Genomic DNA, 18745 nt, shown 5'->3' with positions numbered 1-18745 from the left:
CCTACAGTCAGAACTAGCAGTTCAAGGGGAAAGACAGCATTAAATATTAGCAAAACATGTTGTGGTTTTAAAACTCATCGATTTTTTTACACAGCTGAATGGGGTGTAAAACTGGTTCTTCCTCTGCTCGCAGGTTTCTTTTAATGTCTCTTAAATGCAAGTAATCTAAATTGGTCTCCCAAAGAATATTGGATTGTGTAATTAGCCATATGCTTCTTGCATTGTTAGAAATGGAAGTGGAGTGTTTATCTCTGACATTGTTAAAGGAGGAGCTGCAGACCTAGATGGAAGATTAATTCAAGGAGATCAGATTTTGTCTGTAAATGGGGAGGATATGAGAAATGCCTCACAAGAGACTGTTGCCACTATACTTAAGGTGAGTACAGAATGCATTCTGAGATATTGAATTGCAGTTACTGACACTGTGCAGGGTAATTATCCTGGAGTGCTATTTACCATACACAGGACAGCTCCAGCTGATTACTGAGACAGGAATTTCATTGGAAATAACTGGGAGGTTCATTTAAAGTCACTTCTCTGTGCATTTCTAGGAACTGGGTGATATGAAGCAGGAACACAAAGGCACATTTAGTATTTAGGCATTTATTTGAAAATGCAACTGTGTTAGAAAAACACTTGGAAACGGGAGAGGCGACACAAAACCGGAACTGAAATAAATCTTTGGCTTTGCTCTGCTGACCTGCAGGGATAAAATGACAGCTTAAATCTGTTCCTGCACAGCTTCCCATCCTCCAGGAGGGATTTTACCCTGAAATTCTGGGAGAAGTTGCCTTTTTCCATGGGCAGGGGTGGGATGGCCACAAGTGCCGTCAGTGGATGCTGAAGACCCATTTCTGTTCCAAACTGCATCTGCCCCCAGGGCTTTCCCCCTGCCATCCCCACCACAGTTTCTGCACATGATTTCTTTCATTCTTCAGGGGAAAGGCTAATTATTTCCTTGCTTTTTCCATTCAGGGCTGGTGCCTTGCCAAAGGTTTACCTATTTAAGAATTGGGAACCAGTGGGGCAAGGGTATTTTGTTAAGTTGGATCCATATGGGTTAAATTCATCCTTTTCTGCAGCATTTTGCCTCTGAAGGGTTTTTCAAATGTCTGCTAAAGAGTTTGGGGCTTTTTGTTTCTTTTTCCTGAGTAAATTGGACATCAGTTTGCAAGGGGGAGATTCATTCTAAATTCAGCAACCAGGAGGAGCCTTCAGGACAAGCCTAAATCCACTTTTTGTATTGTCTAAATACAAGTGTTCATGTTTTGAACATTCTTTGTGGCTTTCTTCACGGACTTGTGGTGCTGAATATAAACATAATTCTCTCCAGGAGAGCATGAAATATTATATGTCTACTTAAATTGTACATTGTGGGTTGTTTTTTGGTTTTTTTCCAAGTGTGCCCAAGGCCTGGTGCATCTTGAGCTTGGGAGATTGCGAGCTGGGTCGTGGCTGTCATCGAGGAAAACATCCCAGAACAGCCAGGTTGGTGACAAATTCCTCTGTTTAAACTGGAGCTGTGAGGGGCAGAGCACAGGGATGGTGCACAGATGTGCACATGGAGCTCAGCCTCCCACAGACACTGCTCAGGGTGGGGAGCAGAACATTTTATCCCCATCATTTTCAGTGCTGAACTGCAGCTGAAATGCTGATGGAGCAGAAGAGCTGGGTAATGTATTTATTGCTGAAGGAGTGTCTTCCTAAGACACACCAAAAATCTGCAATATCTTTCTCAAGTGATGATGCCCAGAAATTTTTGGTTTGAAGACTTGCAAAAACTGCTTGAATGTATTTTCTGCAGCTGTTTTGTCTATCAAAACGAGCTAATGAAACCAAACTGTATCTCTGCCTATCTTCCAGCAGAACCACAGGAGAGCTGCTTTCCTCTCCAAGAAAACACAGAGCAATTTCCTGCTTCACTTGCTTTTTACCTGAAGCGAGGACAACAATTCATTTTCCAACCAGAGCTGGGCCTTTCCCCTCTCCCTGTGCCCCCCAGTCTGCTCAGACTCCAGTTCTTGGTGTTAAACCTGGAGCATTGCAGGGGGAGAAACAAGGCACAGTGCCTTGGAAAACTTCCTCTTAATGGGTTTTCCTTCTGAAAATCAACTGCTTTGCCGTTCTATTTAGGGTGCCAATGTCTCTGAAAGAGGAGATCACAGCAGGGCGAGGCTGTGGGGGGCTTTGGCCCCTTTCTGCCACGGGGAAGCTGCACATGAGGGGAACCAGCACTGCTAAAAGAAGGGTTTGTATTTTGGAAGCAGGGAGGAGGAGCCATAGGAGGCTTAGGGGAGATGTGAGTTAAAGCAGGAATGTTTTTAAGGAGGTCTGTAAGGGGTCTGTCCATGAACAGCCCTAAAAAGGTGCCAAAGTTATCACAGCATGGTGTGATTTCTTCACTTCCTGAGGGCCAGCAGTGGCCCTGGCTGGCTGGAGCTGGTGAGGTACCAAGGAGGGCTAAAGCCATGTGGGAACAGCTGGGCTAAGCCCAGCTTTAAAAATACTGGCTCTGGAGAAACATCTGCAGTGCATGGAGCAGGCAAGGAGAGGTGAAGGAACAGAGGGAAATTGCACTGATTGCATTAAGTCAGCAGTCAGGTATTAGATTTTGTTTTGGCCATTGTATCAACATGAGCAAGGTAATCAAAAAGTGACAGCTAAAAATTACCCACCTGGTCTTACCATGTGAAGCTCAAGCTGAAAGGGAAGCAAAATGCCATCATATCTAACGTGGGTCTAGGTAAAAATTCAGATCCAATGACATCATCTCCCTTTTTTTGTAGCATAAGAGGCTTTTGCAGGAACCTGGAAAATCCTGCCTTTCTTTTACCACAAGAAATCCTAATCTCCCTGATGCAGAGTCGTTTGAGAGCCTTCATCTCCCTGCTCCAAATGACTTGGTGATTCTGAAAACTGAATAAATATTTCTCACCAAAACCCTTCCAAGAGTTATAGAAATCTTGGCAGATGGTGCAGCAAACCAGCTCGAGTGATTTGCACAACTGCAAGTGCTGCTTTAGAAGGTGCTGGCCAAGAGCATCCAGACCTTTTGTCCTCACTTGGCTTTTTTCTGGGCCCACTGCATCCCTTGAGCAGTGGAAATAGAAACAGGGGTTTCTTTCACAGGCATTGCAAGTGTTGTTAACTGGGCCATGAATTGGCACCCAGGGGTGGGAACTGTGCTGTGCCTGGTGTTTGTCACTGACAGCTGCACACTGGCCAGTGGGATAAATGTGTCAGGGCTTTGGAGTCACCAGCTGATGGGTTTGGGGGAGGAATCTCTGCTGTGCAGGGACAAGGATGGAGCAGATCTTTGAGCAGCCCAGATGGAAAAGTCTGGCCCTCAGTGGAACCTGTTCAGATGCACTTCCTAAATTGATGGTTGGGTTTCCTCAAGGGGCAGAGACTGAAGATGATGCTTCAGGTTTTAAATTTGATATTATTCAGATTCTGTGCTGCTTTAGTGTGTGTTATTCTGAGCTTCACATCAGGGGATGCTGAGCTCTGTGCACAGAGCAGGGAGACAAAACAATTCCTGCTCCAGCTGGGCACCAAGGACAAATGATCCAAATCTCAGCCCCAGGAGCACAAACCCCGTGGGCTGGAGAGAGAAAAACAAGCAGGGTGGGACTGCAGGGGCTAAAGCTGGAATGGGACAATGAACTGCAAGGTGCAAATGGAGCAGAACTGATCCCAGTGACAGAGCCCGTGCCCGCTCGTGCATTTTGGGGCCATTTTGGTTCATCTTGGGTGCAGCCCTGGCTGGGCTCTTGTGCTGCCCAAGGGGGATCCATGGAGGAGATGCTTTGAATCAATCCCTGCTTTATTCTGGAACTCTGCCCAGCCTCTGCTCCAGGGCAGCCTGCACAAGGCATCAAATAAAGATAAAAGCCGGAAAAGGAGGGAAATGGAAAGGGCAGCAGGAGTGAGCTTTTCCCTTTGGAGGCTCTCCTGTGTCATCTCCCATGTTCTTGTGGAAATGAGAGGAGGTTCTTGGGCAGATAGAAGGAGCAGGGGCAGTTGCAGTGTATTCAGCTAAAACAGCAAAGATTCCTGCCAGTGGCAGGATGGGTGTCCCTGTTCTCCCCCCTCATGTGAGAGAGCAGCTGTTTGTCCTCCTGGGTGCTCGTGCATGCAGGGGCACCACAGGGAAGGTGCCCATCATTTCCCCTTCTCCTGAGGTGTGGAGACACCCAGGGAGCAGCTGGGAGGGGGGAGCACTGTCTAAAGCTGACCTGAGCAACACATAAGTGTGGAGTAAGGGTGTGAAATACTGTAAGCAGCACCACAGGATCGCTGAGGTTGGAAAACCCCTCTGAGACCATCAAATCCAACCATTCCCCAGCACTGCCAAGCCCAGCACTAGCCCCTGTCCTGAGTGCCACGTCCACACATCTGTTCAATCCCTGCAAGGGTGGTGACTTCACCTCCACAGGGAGATTTTGGTCAGCCCCCTCCCAGAGGGGTTTGCACTTGCGTGGCCAATGTGGCATTTCCAGTGTGGCTGGCACAGAGCACAGCTGCTCCCATCTGTCACCAGGTCTGGTTTAAAGTTCACTTTGGGGTTTGACTCATGGGTTTTTGTTCTTTATTTTCACCCTCAGGCGAGCCAGCAGAGTGCCCACAGCCACTTCCACCCCGCGCTCGCCCCCGTCCTCTCCACCCTGCAGAACTTTGTCAGCACAAAGAGATCCTCAGCAGACACATCCCAGAGAAGCTCAGGTACAAACTGGGCAGCTGACAGAACAGCTGAGTGGGATTTGGTTTGTATCCTATGCTTTGGAAGCCAAACTGAGCACTCAGGTCAGGCTTTCCTGCCCAGCCTCCCCAGTGACACCCCATGGATGCTTTCAGACCCCAACACTTCCCAGAAGATGACATTATTTTTATTATTTTTATGTCTGCTGGCCCCTCTGTTTTAAGTGCAGAATTCCTGTGCCCTGCTATTCCCCTTGTCAGAGCCTTAGCACAGGCATGGTTCTCACATTGGGAATGGTTTTCTCGGGGAATAAAGCTGCCACCACTTCATTTATGTCTTTGTTGCTCTTGAGTGCATAAAGGGGTGGTTTGTAGTGAGGGACTCACAATGCCCAGTTTGCAGTTTGCAGGTTTAGAGAGTGTTAAAAATCCACGACCTGCAGCAGCCTGGGGAGAGTGGCTCCAGGATTTGGGAATCTTTGCTCACATCTGACCATGGGCAGGAGGAGACATTTCTTCTGCTGGCTTGCAGGCACTGCAGGAGCCTGGTGGCTTTGGGCCTCCTTCCTGGTGCTGTCTGGGCAGGCCCTGCAGCACTGGGCATTCCCTGGCCCTGCTTTGGGATCCCCAGGGCTGGGCTCCCAGTGCCACAGAGCTCAGCTGTCCTGCTCCTCCTGCCCAGGCACGCCTGCATGGATGTGGGGACGGATGGAATTTTGGAGGAGATTTACTCTGCCAGCCTTCTGGTTTCATTAAAGCTGATACAATTAGGGGTGGGTGTAGCAGAGCTCAGGACCTGACTACACCATCAGCTTGCTGGGCTGAAAAAGTTGCAGTTTGAACTGAACCCTGAAGACTCTCTTTGCCTTTTTCCTTTACTTTCCATTCTCCTCTCCTCTCTTTCCTTCCCCTTTCCCACCTTCCTCCTTCTCTTTTTCTTGTTCCTTTTTTCATCTTCCTGTTTTCCTTTCCCTCTCACCTTTATTACCTTCCCCTTTTCCTTCCCCTCATCCTTATTCCCTTCCTCTTTTCCTTCCTCTTTTCCTTCCCCTTTTCCTTCCCCTTTTCCTTCCCCTTTTCCCCCCTCCTTTCCCAGTATTTTGAGTACTTTTCACACCCTGTCAGTGGATGCACACCATCCTGACTTCCTGCCTGTCCCTTATTTTCCAGCACAGCACAAAGGGGAAGAGGAGATCCCTGGAACTGCTCCATTCCCAGAGCCCTTTGTGCAAGGACGCTGTGATTTAGGACTAATAATCCAATCTTTAATTGAGTGAGGGCACAATAGGGCTGCTCTCCAGGCTGGCAGAGTGCTGCAGTGCCACAGATTGTGCCTGGGCTACAATGGGAGTCACAGCGACACCGGGAGGGATTGCACCGCGTTCATCCTTCCTCCTCCTCCTCCTCCTCACTGCCTGCCTTGGCACAGGAAGGCTCCACTCCTGCCTGGTGATAACTCTGCCTAGGCAGCAAGGGACCGTTGTCACCTGACAGTGTTATCTCTTAATTATATTATCTCTTAATTACAGAAGCTAATTGTTTGTTTCTTTATTAGGAGGCGCTGATATGGGCCCGAGGACTGTGGAGATAACAAGGGTCAGTGAGTTGTTTTCTACCCATTCACAAAGCCAGCTCCTTCCACTGAAATTGTTCATTTTTGCAGCATTTCTCTCGAGTCAGGCTGCATGATTTTGTGTTTGCACTCAGGGTTGGATGTGTGCCTGTGCTTTGGGTGAGGAGGTGTGTGTGTCAGACCCGTTTTCTCCCTGTTCCACCAATCAAAGCAGTCAGTACTGCCATACCCTGCACTCTGCCAGTTGCCCCTGCTGCAGATGGGTTTTTTGCTGTGTTCCAGGGCCCATATGATGCCCTGGGTGTCAGCATAGCAGGAGGGAAGGGCAGTCCCCTGGGAGACATCCCCATCTTCATCGCCATGATCCAGGCCAGCGGAGTGGCTGCTCGCACACAGAGGCTCAGAGTGAGTACAGGGACCTTGCTATCTCCTAATATTTCCTATAGTATGAAATATTAGGCCCCTAATATTTCCTGTTTCATCTCCCACCTGTCCCTTGAAGCCTCGAGCGCTTCTGCATCTGCTGTCATTGATCATCTCTCACAGACTGCTCTGCCTCTATTTATATAAAAGTAAAACAACAACAAAAAAACCCAAAGAAAACCACAAACAAACAAACAAACAAACAAACAAAAAACCCCACACAAAAATCACCCCAAAAAGCAAACCTGCCCTTCTCTTCCCATCTTGGCAATTGCTGCCCATATTGGAAAAGTGATGTTAAGAGAAAGAGTTTAAATGCATTGGTAGTGGTCGTGGGATGTCTGTGTTCATCCAGACCCAGGCAGGGCAGCCAGAGGCCCTCTGGAAACCACGGGTATTTTGGGAACTCCAGACTGAGCATCATTCAGAGCTCCAGCCAGGCAGGAACCAGATCAGAAATGAGTTGTTTGATCTTAAATAAACAGCAAAACAAGGCACTTGTGTCAGACCCACAGCACGTGTGGGTTTCCAGTCATGGCCATGGTGAACACTTCCACTTTTGGAGACAGTCTCAAGGAATCAGGAGGATTGAAAAGAATTTATTATGCAGATCCACGTGCTTTGGCCCATGAGATTCATTAGGACATGCTGCTACACTCCTGCCTTGTCTCTGATGGAATTAAACAATGGCAGGGTCGAGATCATTTTCGTGTGTAGGAAGAGGAAATCATCCAGGTTAATTGGATTAATATCAGAAGTTCCTTCTCTCCCATACAACATTCAGCATGTGCTTACAAGGTCTGGAAGAATGTGAACTTCTCTGCACATTCAGACACAAATGAATCCTTTCTGGATGGGAGGACAGCAGAGAAAAATCTCCCTCCCTCCCTCTCTGCTTGCAAATAGAAAGAGCAAAATACAACCCATCTTTGTTTTCTCTGATCATATTGTTAGTGTTAAAAAAAGAATGGGAAATGATCACTGGCAGTGCAGAATCCTCACAAAAGGGATCCTGCAAAAGAGAAGCATGACTGTGCAGTGCCAAGTTCATGAGGAATTTTAAGCATTCTTAATTTTAATTTTCCCTAATGCTGGTAATTTTCCATTGCTGTTGTACTTGCAGGTTGGGGATCGGATTGTCAGCATTAATGGGCAACCTTTGGATGGGCTGTCTCATGCAGATGCAGTTAATCTACTAAAGAATGCTTATGGGAGCATTATCCTGCAGGTATGGTGATAAATTGAACATGCAGCTGCAGCAGGGTAGATAAATGGCATTCAGGAAGGGAAAAAAATAAACAACAAAAATCCCTGAGCATCCCTGGCATAAGGCATCACAGAATTGCAGGGTGCTTTGCTGGTGGGAATTACACAGAAGGAGAGCAAGAAATCATTTCCATTCAAAAATTCTTTATTGCCATTCACACAGGCTGTGAGCGTGGCTCTATGAAAGCACAACAAAGGGAACAAAATAACTTGTTGCCACACGTGAGAAATCAACAAGCTTCCAAGTTGTGGGGTTTGTTTTTTTTTTAATTGGAAGTTAACTAGGAACAAGAAAATGTGTGTGTGTGCTTGTGATGTAATGAGACAGGGACCCACAGGGTGGTTTCCTTGTCCCTGAAAGAAATTCTAGCAGAGTTTAGGAAAAATTATGGCATCACCACTGAGACAGAGCTGCCTGGAACTGATTATTCATCAGGTGAAGGATAAAAACAGGGAAGAGAGAAAACAGAGCTGTCACTGCTGTGTTTCTCTGGTAGCCAAAAGGGACATCTTCTGCCACATTGCTTCTGATTGCTGCCTGCCACCGGGTTGATCCATAGTTTATTTTTATGTTTACACAAAGAAATGGGGGAAATACTTGCCAGTGAGAATTCAGAATTCTCCTCGTTTGCAGAATTATTGCAACAATTGGAAAACAAGCTGAAGGCACCACTAAAATCTACTCTTAACTCCCTTTATCATCACAGCATTTTGGATTGGAACTCATCCTGAGGGACTTTTGCAAGCTTCCTGCTTGTATTATGACACAAATGAGACTATAAAAAACAGGGGTGAGGGGGGGAAGATAAAAAGAGGCAATGAAATGATAATAAACTTAGTTTGAGACTTGCTCATTCTTTGTTTTGTCTGTCCATGAACTGCTGACCCAGTAAGTGATGAGCCAGTTCCAGAGCAGATGGTGTTTTGTGTAGTTCCATTGAAGTCAGAGGAAACACGCAGATTCACACCAGCTGAGGATTCTCTGTTAAATTATAGTTATCATATTGTTACCAACGTTGAGTAATTTCACTTTTCATGTCAACAGTGTTCCCTGAATAGAAAATGAAAGCTTGCTGCAGAACCCAAAATTGCTCATCTTGAAAGCTGTAATACAGCTCAGTATTGCACCTCGTGATGGGTTTAAAAATATTCCTGATGGGGCACTCTGGCACTGGGGCGCTCACACAAACAAAGAGCTGCTTCTAGAAATGCCACTGGGTCAAAGAGCTGCTTCTGGAAGTGCCCTTGGGCCTGTCAGTTGGCTGCTTTCCTTCTTCTGAGCATTCTGCCTCATTGAAATGAGCTCGATGCTGTTCTCAGATGATGGAGGTTTATTGGGATGGAATAGAGGCAGTTTGCCTCTATCAAAAACCTGCTCTAGGAAGGTGGGGTGTTGTGTTTGAACACCTGCAGTGGTGCCTGGTGGTGGTTCCCTTCCCCAGCAAGCACAGGAACCTCTCCAGCACCAAACCGCTCTTTTTTAACCAAAACACTCCAAAAGGAGCAGCCCTATCGCTGTGATCATCATGAGTGGTGTGCCATCAGGTAATTCTGTTTATTATCAGGGTGGACCACGGCTCTGAGGGGTCAGATAATTGTGTTCAGTGGGGTGGAAAGGCTTATTGTGGGAACGTCCTGGGGAGGAAGGAGTTTGCAAACGCTGTTTGCAAATGGCAGATTAAGGTCTCAGGGGAACAATCATCCCTCTCAGCTGTTTTGATGCCTTGGTTTAATTTAATTTCTTTTCTGCAGGTGTAGTAATGAGATAAGGGGGAGCTTTTTCACAAGGTTGTTGAACTCTGATGTGTTCTTGCTGCCAGCTGAAGATTTTTGAATATAGATTTGGTTTTACCCTTGTTTTATCGAGCAACAACAACAACAAAAAACCATGACAAATCCTGGCTGGAATTCCCTACTCTGATGCCACAGGAAGGGAGCCTTGGTGGGGTCTGTGCTGGCTGAGCCAGGTGCTGTTCTCATCTGGACCCCCTTCCTTTGGGGCATCCTGGAACCTGAGTCCTGGGATGCAGAATTTGCATGGAAACCTCCTGGCTCCACCACCCTCTTGGCTCCAGAGGGTTGGGAAAGAGGGAAATATTGCTATGGAAGAATTGTGAGCACTCATTTCAAACAGATTTATAGAACAAATTTCTTACTTTGAAAAGGGAAGTTTTCCTTAAAGCCAAGTTCACAGCAACGAGTGGAAGGAGTACCTGCTGACTTTGATAAAATAGGGCCATAGCTGGAGGAAATATTGGAATTGTGCTTCCTGGCTGTTCTTCACTGTGTCTGAGCTGAACTCCTGCGCTGCAGTAAATGTCAGGCAGAGAAGAATGTCCCCTCAGAGGGAGATGGAGTTAGGGGATAACCACAGCAAGGACTTGTTGGGAAATTGGTGTCCTTTCAGCTGTAAATACTTCAAATCCAAACCACTTTGTGGTGGTCACTTTGAAAATTTTCCAGAAAAAAAAAAAAGTAAATAAAAAATCAGCATCAATTAATTAAAAATAAAGTTAATTCCAGGGCCCTCACTACTCTCACTGAAGGAATTCCCAATTCCCAATCTCCCATCCAGCCCTGCCCTCTGGCAGTGGGAGCCATTCCCTGGGTCCTGTCCCTCCAGGCCTTGTCCCCAGACCCTCTCCAGGTGAACCCCCCAGCTCTCCCAGCCTAGAGAAGGAAACCTTTCCATGGAAACCTTTTCCATAGAAACCTTTTCCACAGAAAGGTGCTCCAGCCCTCAGAGCAGCATTCAAGATGTTGTCAGAATAACAGAGGGCCCAGAATTGGGAAGTTGAACAATCCCGTTTGTTTTCAGGCTGAAAATTCAGAGAAGAATTCAAAACCAAGGATTCATTTGTTCCCTTCTCATCAATCAAACCAGTCTGAGGCACTTCAGGGGTTTTGCCCAATGCTCCCTTGGGCCTTGGTGCTCTCTTAAGGGTTGTGGTGGTTTCTTTCAAGAGCAATCCTGGACCCCTTGTGTTGGCTCTCTTTCCTTGGTCTCTGCATTACCCAGAAGGACTGTTCCCCTTTGCTCAGAGCCTGAGTGATGGTCTTGTGAGGGCAAGAGAAGCTTCAGAGCAAAATTTCCATTGAACCTCAGAAAAGTGGCTGCTCTTACCTGAAAGTGTGGAGATTTAAGAGAGTAGGACTTGGGTGTAAAGCTTGCTTGGGGAAAAAAGCCAGCAGCTGATTTTCCAGCCTGTGTTTCCTTGCCTCCCTGTTGCCCAGGTGGTGGCTGACACCAACATCAGTGCCATTGCCAGCCAGCTGGAGAGCATGTCCACGGGCTGCAGCCTCAGCCTGCCCTCCGAGCATCCCGCCGAGGATCCCGAGTGAGTTCCTGCTCTCCTGCAGAGCTGGGGTGGATTCCTGGGCTGGGAAAGGCTGCAGGGAGGTCTCTCCCACTGCTTCTCTCTCTACTTTTCCATCACCTTTAAAATGAAAGCTCTGTGAGCTTCCCCAGGCTGATGATGGGCTCGTGTCTGTTTTCGCCTGCTGGCAGAAATTGCTCGAGTCAATAAGCACAAAATGTGTTCCCAAGCACTATTTCTGGGTGGTTTTCAAGGAAAATGTATGCCTTTTCTTCCTTAATGTTGTGCTGACATGGTATTTCTGCCCTTGTCCATTGCCTTCCTCTGGAAGGAGTTCTGATCATAGCAATTTGAAATAATTGGGTATTGGCAGAGTGATGCCAGAGGTGTTAAAGACACCTTACAAAACGTGTCCCAGGACTTTGTCTTTTCAATCTTTATAGCTTTATGAGACAAAAAAATCCAGTTAAAATCATTCCTGCTTGCAGCACTTGTGTGTGGTGATGGAAGTTGGAGGTCCAGCCCTGCCATGCATCATTCTCCATCGTGTGCTTTTCTCACTGTAGCATCCCAGTTACCATTTTGAAATTAATTTGTTCTCCATTTTCATTATGTTCTCCATTTTCATTCTGTGGTTCACTCTATTTATTTTGCTGCCCAACCTCAGGAGGGTTGAGTGTAAAAGTTGAGCTCTCTGTGCTGCATTCTGTGGTCTTACAGTGTGAGATACTGGTTTTATTGCTGCTCCCAAAGGAGAACTGCTCGCTTTACAAAAGGATTTGAATTCTTTTTTCATATCAACGCAGCAGGGAAATTTGGAGGTGAAAATATGAAGCAGAATTAGGTAAATCCTAAAAAATGCATAGATATTACTCAGCTTGGGCTGCACCTTTAGATAGGTGGAAGATGCCAAATGGATTCCATGGAATCATGGAATGGTTTAGGTTGGAAAAGCCCTCTCAGATCATCATCCAGCTGCCAAGGCCACCACTGACCCATGTCCCCAAGTGCCACATCCACACAGGGCTGGGGACACCACCACTGCCCTGGGCAGCTATGCCAATTTCTGTCCACAGCAGCTCTTTCTACACACCTAATTATTTTAAAAATAAATAGCATTTATTTTATTATTATTATTATTATTATTATTATTATCATCATCATCATCATCATTATTATTATTATTATTATTTAAAATTCATTATTCGATTTTATTCAGTAGTATTATTATATATAAAATTCATTTAATGATTCATTAAAAGAAAATTTAATTTTTAATAAATTTATTTAAAATAAATTTTAAATAATTATTTTGAAATAGTTATAAATTACATGTCATTTCAAATATGAGATAGGTAAATTCATATGAGTGGTCTAAATTCCACCCAAAAAAATCTTCCTTTGCTCAGTGTAGGCAGAGGAAACCCCTGAAGAGTTCAGGCTCCAGCTAATGAGCTCTGGAGTTATGAGCACAGGCATGTGGGTATAATACAATCCTTAAAAATAATTTTTTTCCAAGTGAGGATCTGGAGCACACGGAGCAGCCTTTGAACTCGGGGCTTTGCAGGAATGTTCCAGTGCAAGGGTCATGGATTGTGACTGTGTGAAAGAAACCTCATGGCAGATAAATGTCTGTGTAAGTGTTCCTGAGACAGACACTGCTTATCTGAGTGATATTTATTGTGTTTTCAGAGCACCTCAGCCTAAGATTATTACTTTGGAGAAAGGCTCTGATGGACTGGGATTTAGTATTGTGGGGGGCTATGGAAGTCCCCATGGAGACCTGCCCATTTATGTCAAGACTATATTTGCCAAGGTATCTTTTATTTTTCACTTTCTTCCCTTTTTTTTTCTGTATTATCTTTAAAAATAAACCTGAGATTGGGCTTGGTTAATATATCATGTAGCAAAAAGCAAAATGCACTGTCTGAGTAGGTTGCTGTGAGTTAGTGGACCCAGAACTCATAGCTGGCTTCTCAGTTTATATTTCATATTACTGATGGCTGAAACAAGACACTTTGTCTCAGCAAAATTGCTCTGTGTACTTGGGAAACTTGGCTTTGTACATTAAAATATTTATAAGGCAGTTTTCTGTCTGTAAATCTCCAAGAGATTTCCAGGAGGTATTGAAGGCATCTTTTTTCCCCACTGTGCAGGAGTGAGGAAATTGCAGAGATGCCGTATCCTGATGAAAAAACAGGAATTAGCCCATCTCTGATCCCAGCCCTGAGTGTCTGGGCGGATTGGGGGTCCCTGCCAGGGACAGAGAGCTCCAGCCTCTGAGGCTGGGGAAGAATCATCACACAGCATTTTACAGGAGGGAGATAATGCCCCTTTTCCCACCCATCCCCTGCTAAAAATGAGCCAGCAAGACTTGTCAGGCATGGCCACACGAGGGGAGTTGTGGAAATGGAAGGGGAGGGAACAAAACCAGTGGGAATTAGGGATACTTGCCATAAAATAATTGTGAAATCTGTCACATGCAGCTGCTTGCCCTGTGCCTGCCTGGTGTCACTTGTGCAGGGTAGGTGATGGTAAAGTAGGAGCCACAATATCCCCTGCTCCTGCTGTTCTGGGGCTCAAACCACAAAATCTGGTATTTTTACAATTTGAAATGGTTAAAATATTGTGCCTTTTAAGTGGTGCTTGGGGCTACAAGTTTCTAGATGTGAGCATGACTGAGAAATCCTAAAGTTACCCTGAAGTTCCTGCAGGTGGGGCAGAAAGAGACACTGTGAGCCAACAGAGGGCAGGCAGGGCTTGGGGTGGAGGTAACAGAACTTGCCTGAGATGTCTGGAGAGGAGGAGCCATTTCTAAAGCTCTCTGGAAGCTTTCAGGACTGTCACAGGACTTTTTAGGTTGGAAAAACCCTCTGAGATCACCGAGTCCTGCCATTCCCCCAGCACTGCCAACCAATGTCCCCAGGTGCCACATCCACGTGGCTTTGAAATCCCTCCAAGGATGGGGGCTCCACTGGGCAGTCTGCTCCAATGCTTGGCACCTTTTGGTGACCAAAATTATCCTGATGTTCAACCTAAACAACCCGAGGCCATTTCTGCATCTCTGCTGGGGCTGGGGGGAGTGCCCAGTCCCCCCATTTCTCCTGGTCCTGAGAGGTTCCCAGATCTCCATCCCCCATTTCTCCTGGCCCTGAGGGGTCCCCAGAGCTGCATCCCCCACTCCAGGCAGCATTTTGGGCTGCAGGAGCCCGGAGGTGCCACGCTGAGCCCCGTGTTGCCGCTGCAGGGCGCGGCGGCCGACGACGGCCGGCTGAAGCGCGGGGACCAGATCGTGGCCGTCAACGGGGAGGCCCTGGAAGGCGTCACCCACGACCAGGCCGTGGCCATCCTGAAGCGCCAGAAGGGGACAGTGACCCTGACAGTGCTGTCCTGAGACACACTGAGCTCTTCAGGCCATCAGTAGAGCTGTCAAACACTGCCCAGCCCCAGCAGAGCCTGGATCCGCGCTCCCACCGCTGCCAGGCCGCCTCTCCAGCTTCATTCAGCCTCCCACGACTTTCCAGCCCTTCTCCCTGCCCTCCACGACTTCTGGTGGCTTCAGAGGTTTCCCTGGACAAGTTTTAATGAAGGAACTTCAAAGGACAGGACTCGCTGTGCTTTATTTGACGCCTCGGTTTGTCCCCGCTGCTCCGAACCCCGGTTGCGACTGCTGAACCTGGAATCAATTCGCACACGAAAGAGAATTTCAGATCATCAACTGATCTCATCTGAGGGGCAGAAATAAATGCTGAGTGACTTGTCATCTCACTCGTGATTTACTTATGCTAATTGTTCTTTCAAGTATGCCAGAAAACATTAGCAATGTAATTAAATTACCACTGTTCCAAATGATGAAATATCAAATTCTCCTCTGGGAAATTATTTGTGCTCGGCACAGTAAGTCTGATAGTCAAATGTGAACTTCTCATGTTTTTCTCTTTGGGTAGGTCTGTGGAAGTTAGTCAGAGGTAATTACTGTGATGTGTCAATTTGCAGCCTTTAGCATGAAAAATAAACGAGGGGAGAGGGAAATTTATTTTTTTAGGCTTTTAAAATGTTTGAGCCTTTTCAGATATTTAGGCAGCATGAACAACAACAGCATAGCTCATTCTATTCTAATTCTATTTTTTAAGAAGAAATGTGCTGATATATGCTAGGCATGTCGCATACAAAGGCAGGTGTTGTCGTGCCAAGCTGCAGCATAATTGTTCATCCTGAAACTTTAATGAAGACAAAAAGTTTGCTTTGGGAATGTGATCCTGTAATTCTAGGAGTGCTGGTGAGCAGTCCCTCCAGCTCGGTGGAGTTCATCCTCACCACCAAACTGATGCACATTTCCAAGAGTTTCTCCAGCATCAGGTAGTGCAGGAAGGGGCTTTCATGGATCCTGGAGGATGCTCCTCTCTTGGGGCTGCCAGAGCCAATTTTGGGTAACACCAGGCAGGGCTGGGATGATCTCCCACGGCCATGTGCAGCAGTTTGGGATGAGGCTCCTCAACCCTCTCCAGCTCAGTTGAATCCCCCAGCCAGTTTTTTGGGGTCTGAAGCCTTCCCAAGGCTGGTCTCACTCTGGAGGTGGGGTGCAGGAACGTTCAGCCAAAAGTTCCCAACCTCATTCCATGACCCAGCCATCAAGCAGTGACAATGTGAGTGTGGCCTTGGTGATTTAGCAGACGAATTTGGTAGGCAGGTTCCTGGCAGTGCAAGGCTTTGAGGGTTAATCTTCCTATCCAGAGGAGCAGGAGGGGTTTGGAGGAAGCAGCCCAGTCTGATTTGGAACTATTTGGCATAATTTATAATGGTGATGTAGCTGGGAGAAATGAAAAGGGGGGGTCAGAATTGGCTGCTCATTTTGTGTGAAAAATTCCAGGAATTGAATGGAAAGAAGGTTGAAAAATCTGCAGTATAGTAACTGAGCAGTGCAGGGAGGTGTTAAAGGTACAGCTGCTCTGTGTAATTGAGTGGAATTTTCCCCATTTTACGTACAGGAACCAGTCCTGAAGCGAGGTGAACGACATTGAGACAGGAATGCTGTGATAAGTTCTCATGGAAAAGGGTTTTCCTTATTTCCTTGGAAAGTTTTCCATAACTTTAGGTAATCACAAAGTGCATTTAGCCTGCTGGAACCATTGGTGGGTATTCCCTTAATAGTGCCTGGAAGAGCCTTCTCATTTTCAGTGGATTCCCAGTGTCCTGTTTGATTTGCCAAGTGAGGTGTGAGTGGAATCCTGACTGCAGAGCACGGGGATCTCTCCAGGTGTAGAAAACTGGAGAATTCTGAACAGACTGCTCTGGTTGCACAGGAGTTCAGGGTGAGGCGTGAGGAGATACCCTCAGCAGCAGTGTGTGGGATTTATCAACCAAAGGGAATGATTCTTCTGTCCTGTGGTTTTGTACCCACCCTGAGACGTTGCCACATTTGATCCATGAAGTTGTACACGGCTGTTTATCAGCCTGTGATGCACATGCAGTTCATAGACATAAACAATAGAATTTATGGGCTGAGATATTTTGCACTTCTCGTTGCTCAGAAGGAGAGAGAACATTTTCTGCTTCTTGTAATTTGCACTTTGTGTGTTCGAATATATTACTGCCAAAAAAAAAAAAAAATTATATTGCAACTAATTGATAAACCAGTGACCATGCTCCACGTGCAGGGCCAAGGCAGAGAATTCAGTTTGCACCACGCTTGTCTGGGTGGGGGTGTTCTGGTTTGTTTAAAACTTCATTTCTGTGCAAGGGAAAAAGCAATTAAACCTCCTGATTGTATGTTTACGTAGATCAGTAAAAGGAGACGTTTTATGACTTCAAAGGTTCTAAATAAAGCTCAGTTGCATAAGTAGTTGTGCATTTGTTTTATTCTGTATTTTAATTTAAGTCAGTGTTAAAAGCTGCTGCATGCCCTGATATCCAGTTTAAACCTGCTCTGGCAAAACTTTTCCTCTGTTTCTCTTGTCCTAAAGGTTCTCCTGCCTTGGTTTGAGGACTCAGGGGGTACAGCCTTTACTTTAGAAGGGCCAGGTGCTGTTCACAGGCCTTCCATCAGCTTCCTGGAATTTCCTGCTCTGGGCAGTGACAGCACCAGGAGCCATCTCAGGGCTCTTGGCATTTCTCATAACCTGGTTAGGTTATGATGTGGTGGTGGTGGCTGGGCTGATGGGGTCAGCAGGTCAGCCTGGAGGGGTGAGAGACTCCACCTCATTATCCTGCAATGAGGAATCACTGTAATGCCCCTAAATTCCCTGTAATTAATCCCATGGCAATTTCCACCCTGGGAGTGTGACATCCATAGGGCCTGTGGAGGAAAAGTGATTATGCCAGGGTGGAGCAGGTAATGTTTCTCTGCCTGAAAGCACTGGAGAGAATTAACTTAGTGTCACACATGTAAAACATCAGTTTGTGCAGTTGTGCTCAGTGTGGATGCCTAATTCCATTATCACCTTTCCCCACAGGGTCACATGTCTGGATATCTGGTTTGATGTCCTGGTTAAACACTGCCATGGTCATTGTTACCCCTCTTAGTGGGGTTTGTTCCCTAAATGCCCCTTCCTATGATAGCTGCACCTTCTAGGATGGCAGCAAATCAGAGATCCGTGTTCTGCAGCGTCCCAAATGGAAAAGGAACAAGGGTCACCCTGACTTTGCTTTTAGCCTTTTCCAGGTGGGCTCTGAGGCCTTCCCAAGCCTGGTGGGGGTGAAGCAGAGTTTACTCCCAATTCCTGCACAAAAAGGGAAAAAATGCAGTGGTAGAATAAACTCTTTATTCCCTCTTTATTTAGGATCACAGAATCCCAGACTGGTTTGGGTTGGGACCAACCTTAAAGCTCATCTCATTCCACCCCAGACAGGGCCTTCCACCACCCCAGGTTGTTCCAAGCCTGATCCAACCTAAGGGACTCCTGAACAGTTGAAGAGCTCGTGAGGAATGTTATGTTTTCCAGGGTAGATATTTCCACATAAGGGTTTATAGTCCCATTTTGAGAAGGATGAGAAAATCAGGGTAAAGATTCCTGGTTCTGGCTCTGCAAGGCGAGCACAGGGCCAGGGCTGGCTGCTGGCACATCCCCATGGATGAGCCCAGGCAGGGAGAGCTGCCCAGCCCCAGCACGGCTCTGAGCATTGTGCTCTGGGTGCTTTTTCTGCTGAAATGGCACTAGATGGAGCAGTTGACAAAATATTGCATTTCTGCAGCCTTCTTGCAGGGCTGGAGGCCCAGGCAGAGGAGCTGCTGCCCCCAGGGATGCTCTGAGCATCTTCTCAGCCCAGCCCAGGAAAGACAAACTCCCAGACTGAGCTGGCTCTTTCCCTGTGAACAGGGGGAGCTGCAAAGAGGACACACCTGGCTACAGTGACCGGAGCTTTCTAGGAAGTGGAATCATGGCCTGTCTCACTCCTGCTGATAAATGCCCTCCATCCTGGCAGAAACAGGGCAAGCTGGCCCTTCCACACCGAGCTGTGGGGACAG

The 18745-nt window shown here is 46.7% G+C and overlaps 1 protein-coding gene across 1 annotated transcript in view; it reads left to right on the top strand.

Annotated features, from left to right (window-relative positions):
* The window catches only part of PATJ (PATJ crumbs cell polarity complex component), a 136906-nt gene extending 121858 nt beyond the window's left edge, over window positions 1-15048 (top strand). Inside the window, exons 37-45 of the mRNA XM_030953798.1 lie at window positions 229-376; window positions 1402-1488; window positions 4608-4725; window positions 6257-6297; window positions 6557-6679; window positions 7821-7925; window positions 11198-11301; window positions 12973-13096; window positions 14528-15048. Of these exons, the coding sequence (XP_030809658.1) occupies window positions 229-376; window positions 1402-1488; window positions 4608-4725; window positions 6257-6297; window positions 6557-6679; window positions 7821-7925; window positions 11198-11301; window positions 12973-13096; window positions 14528-14674 (997 nt within the window). The 3' untranslated portion in view covers window positions 14675-15048. The remainder of the gene's footprint in view (window positions 1-228; window positions 377-1401; window positions 1489-4607; window positions 4726-6256; window positions 6298-6556; window positions 6680-7820; window positions 7926-11197; window positions 11302-12972; window positions 13097-14527) is intronic.
* Window positions 15049-18745: the final 3697 nt, after the last annotated feature.

Source organism: Camarhynchus parvulus, chromosome 8, assembly GCF_901933205.1.
Source record: "Camarhynchus parvulus chromosome 8, STF_HiC, whole genome shotgun sequence".
Classification (NCBI taxonomy): Eukaryota; Metazoa; Chordata; class Aves; order Passeriformes; family Thraupidae; genus Camarhynchus; species Camarhynchus parvulus.
Note: the sequence above shows the minus strand (reverse complement) of the source record. Positions and strands in the feature narration are given on the sequence as shown.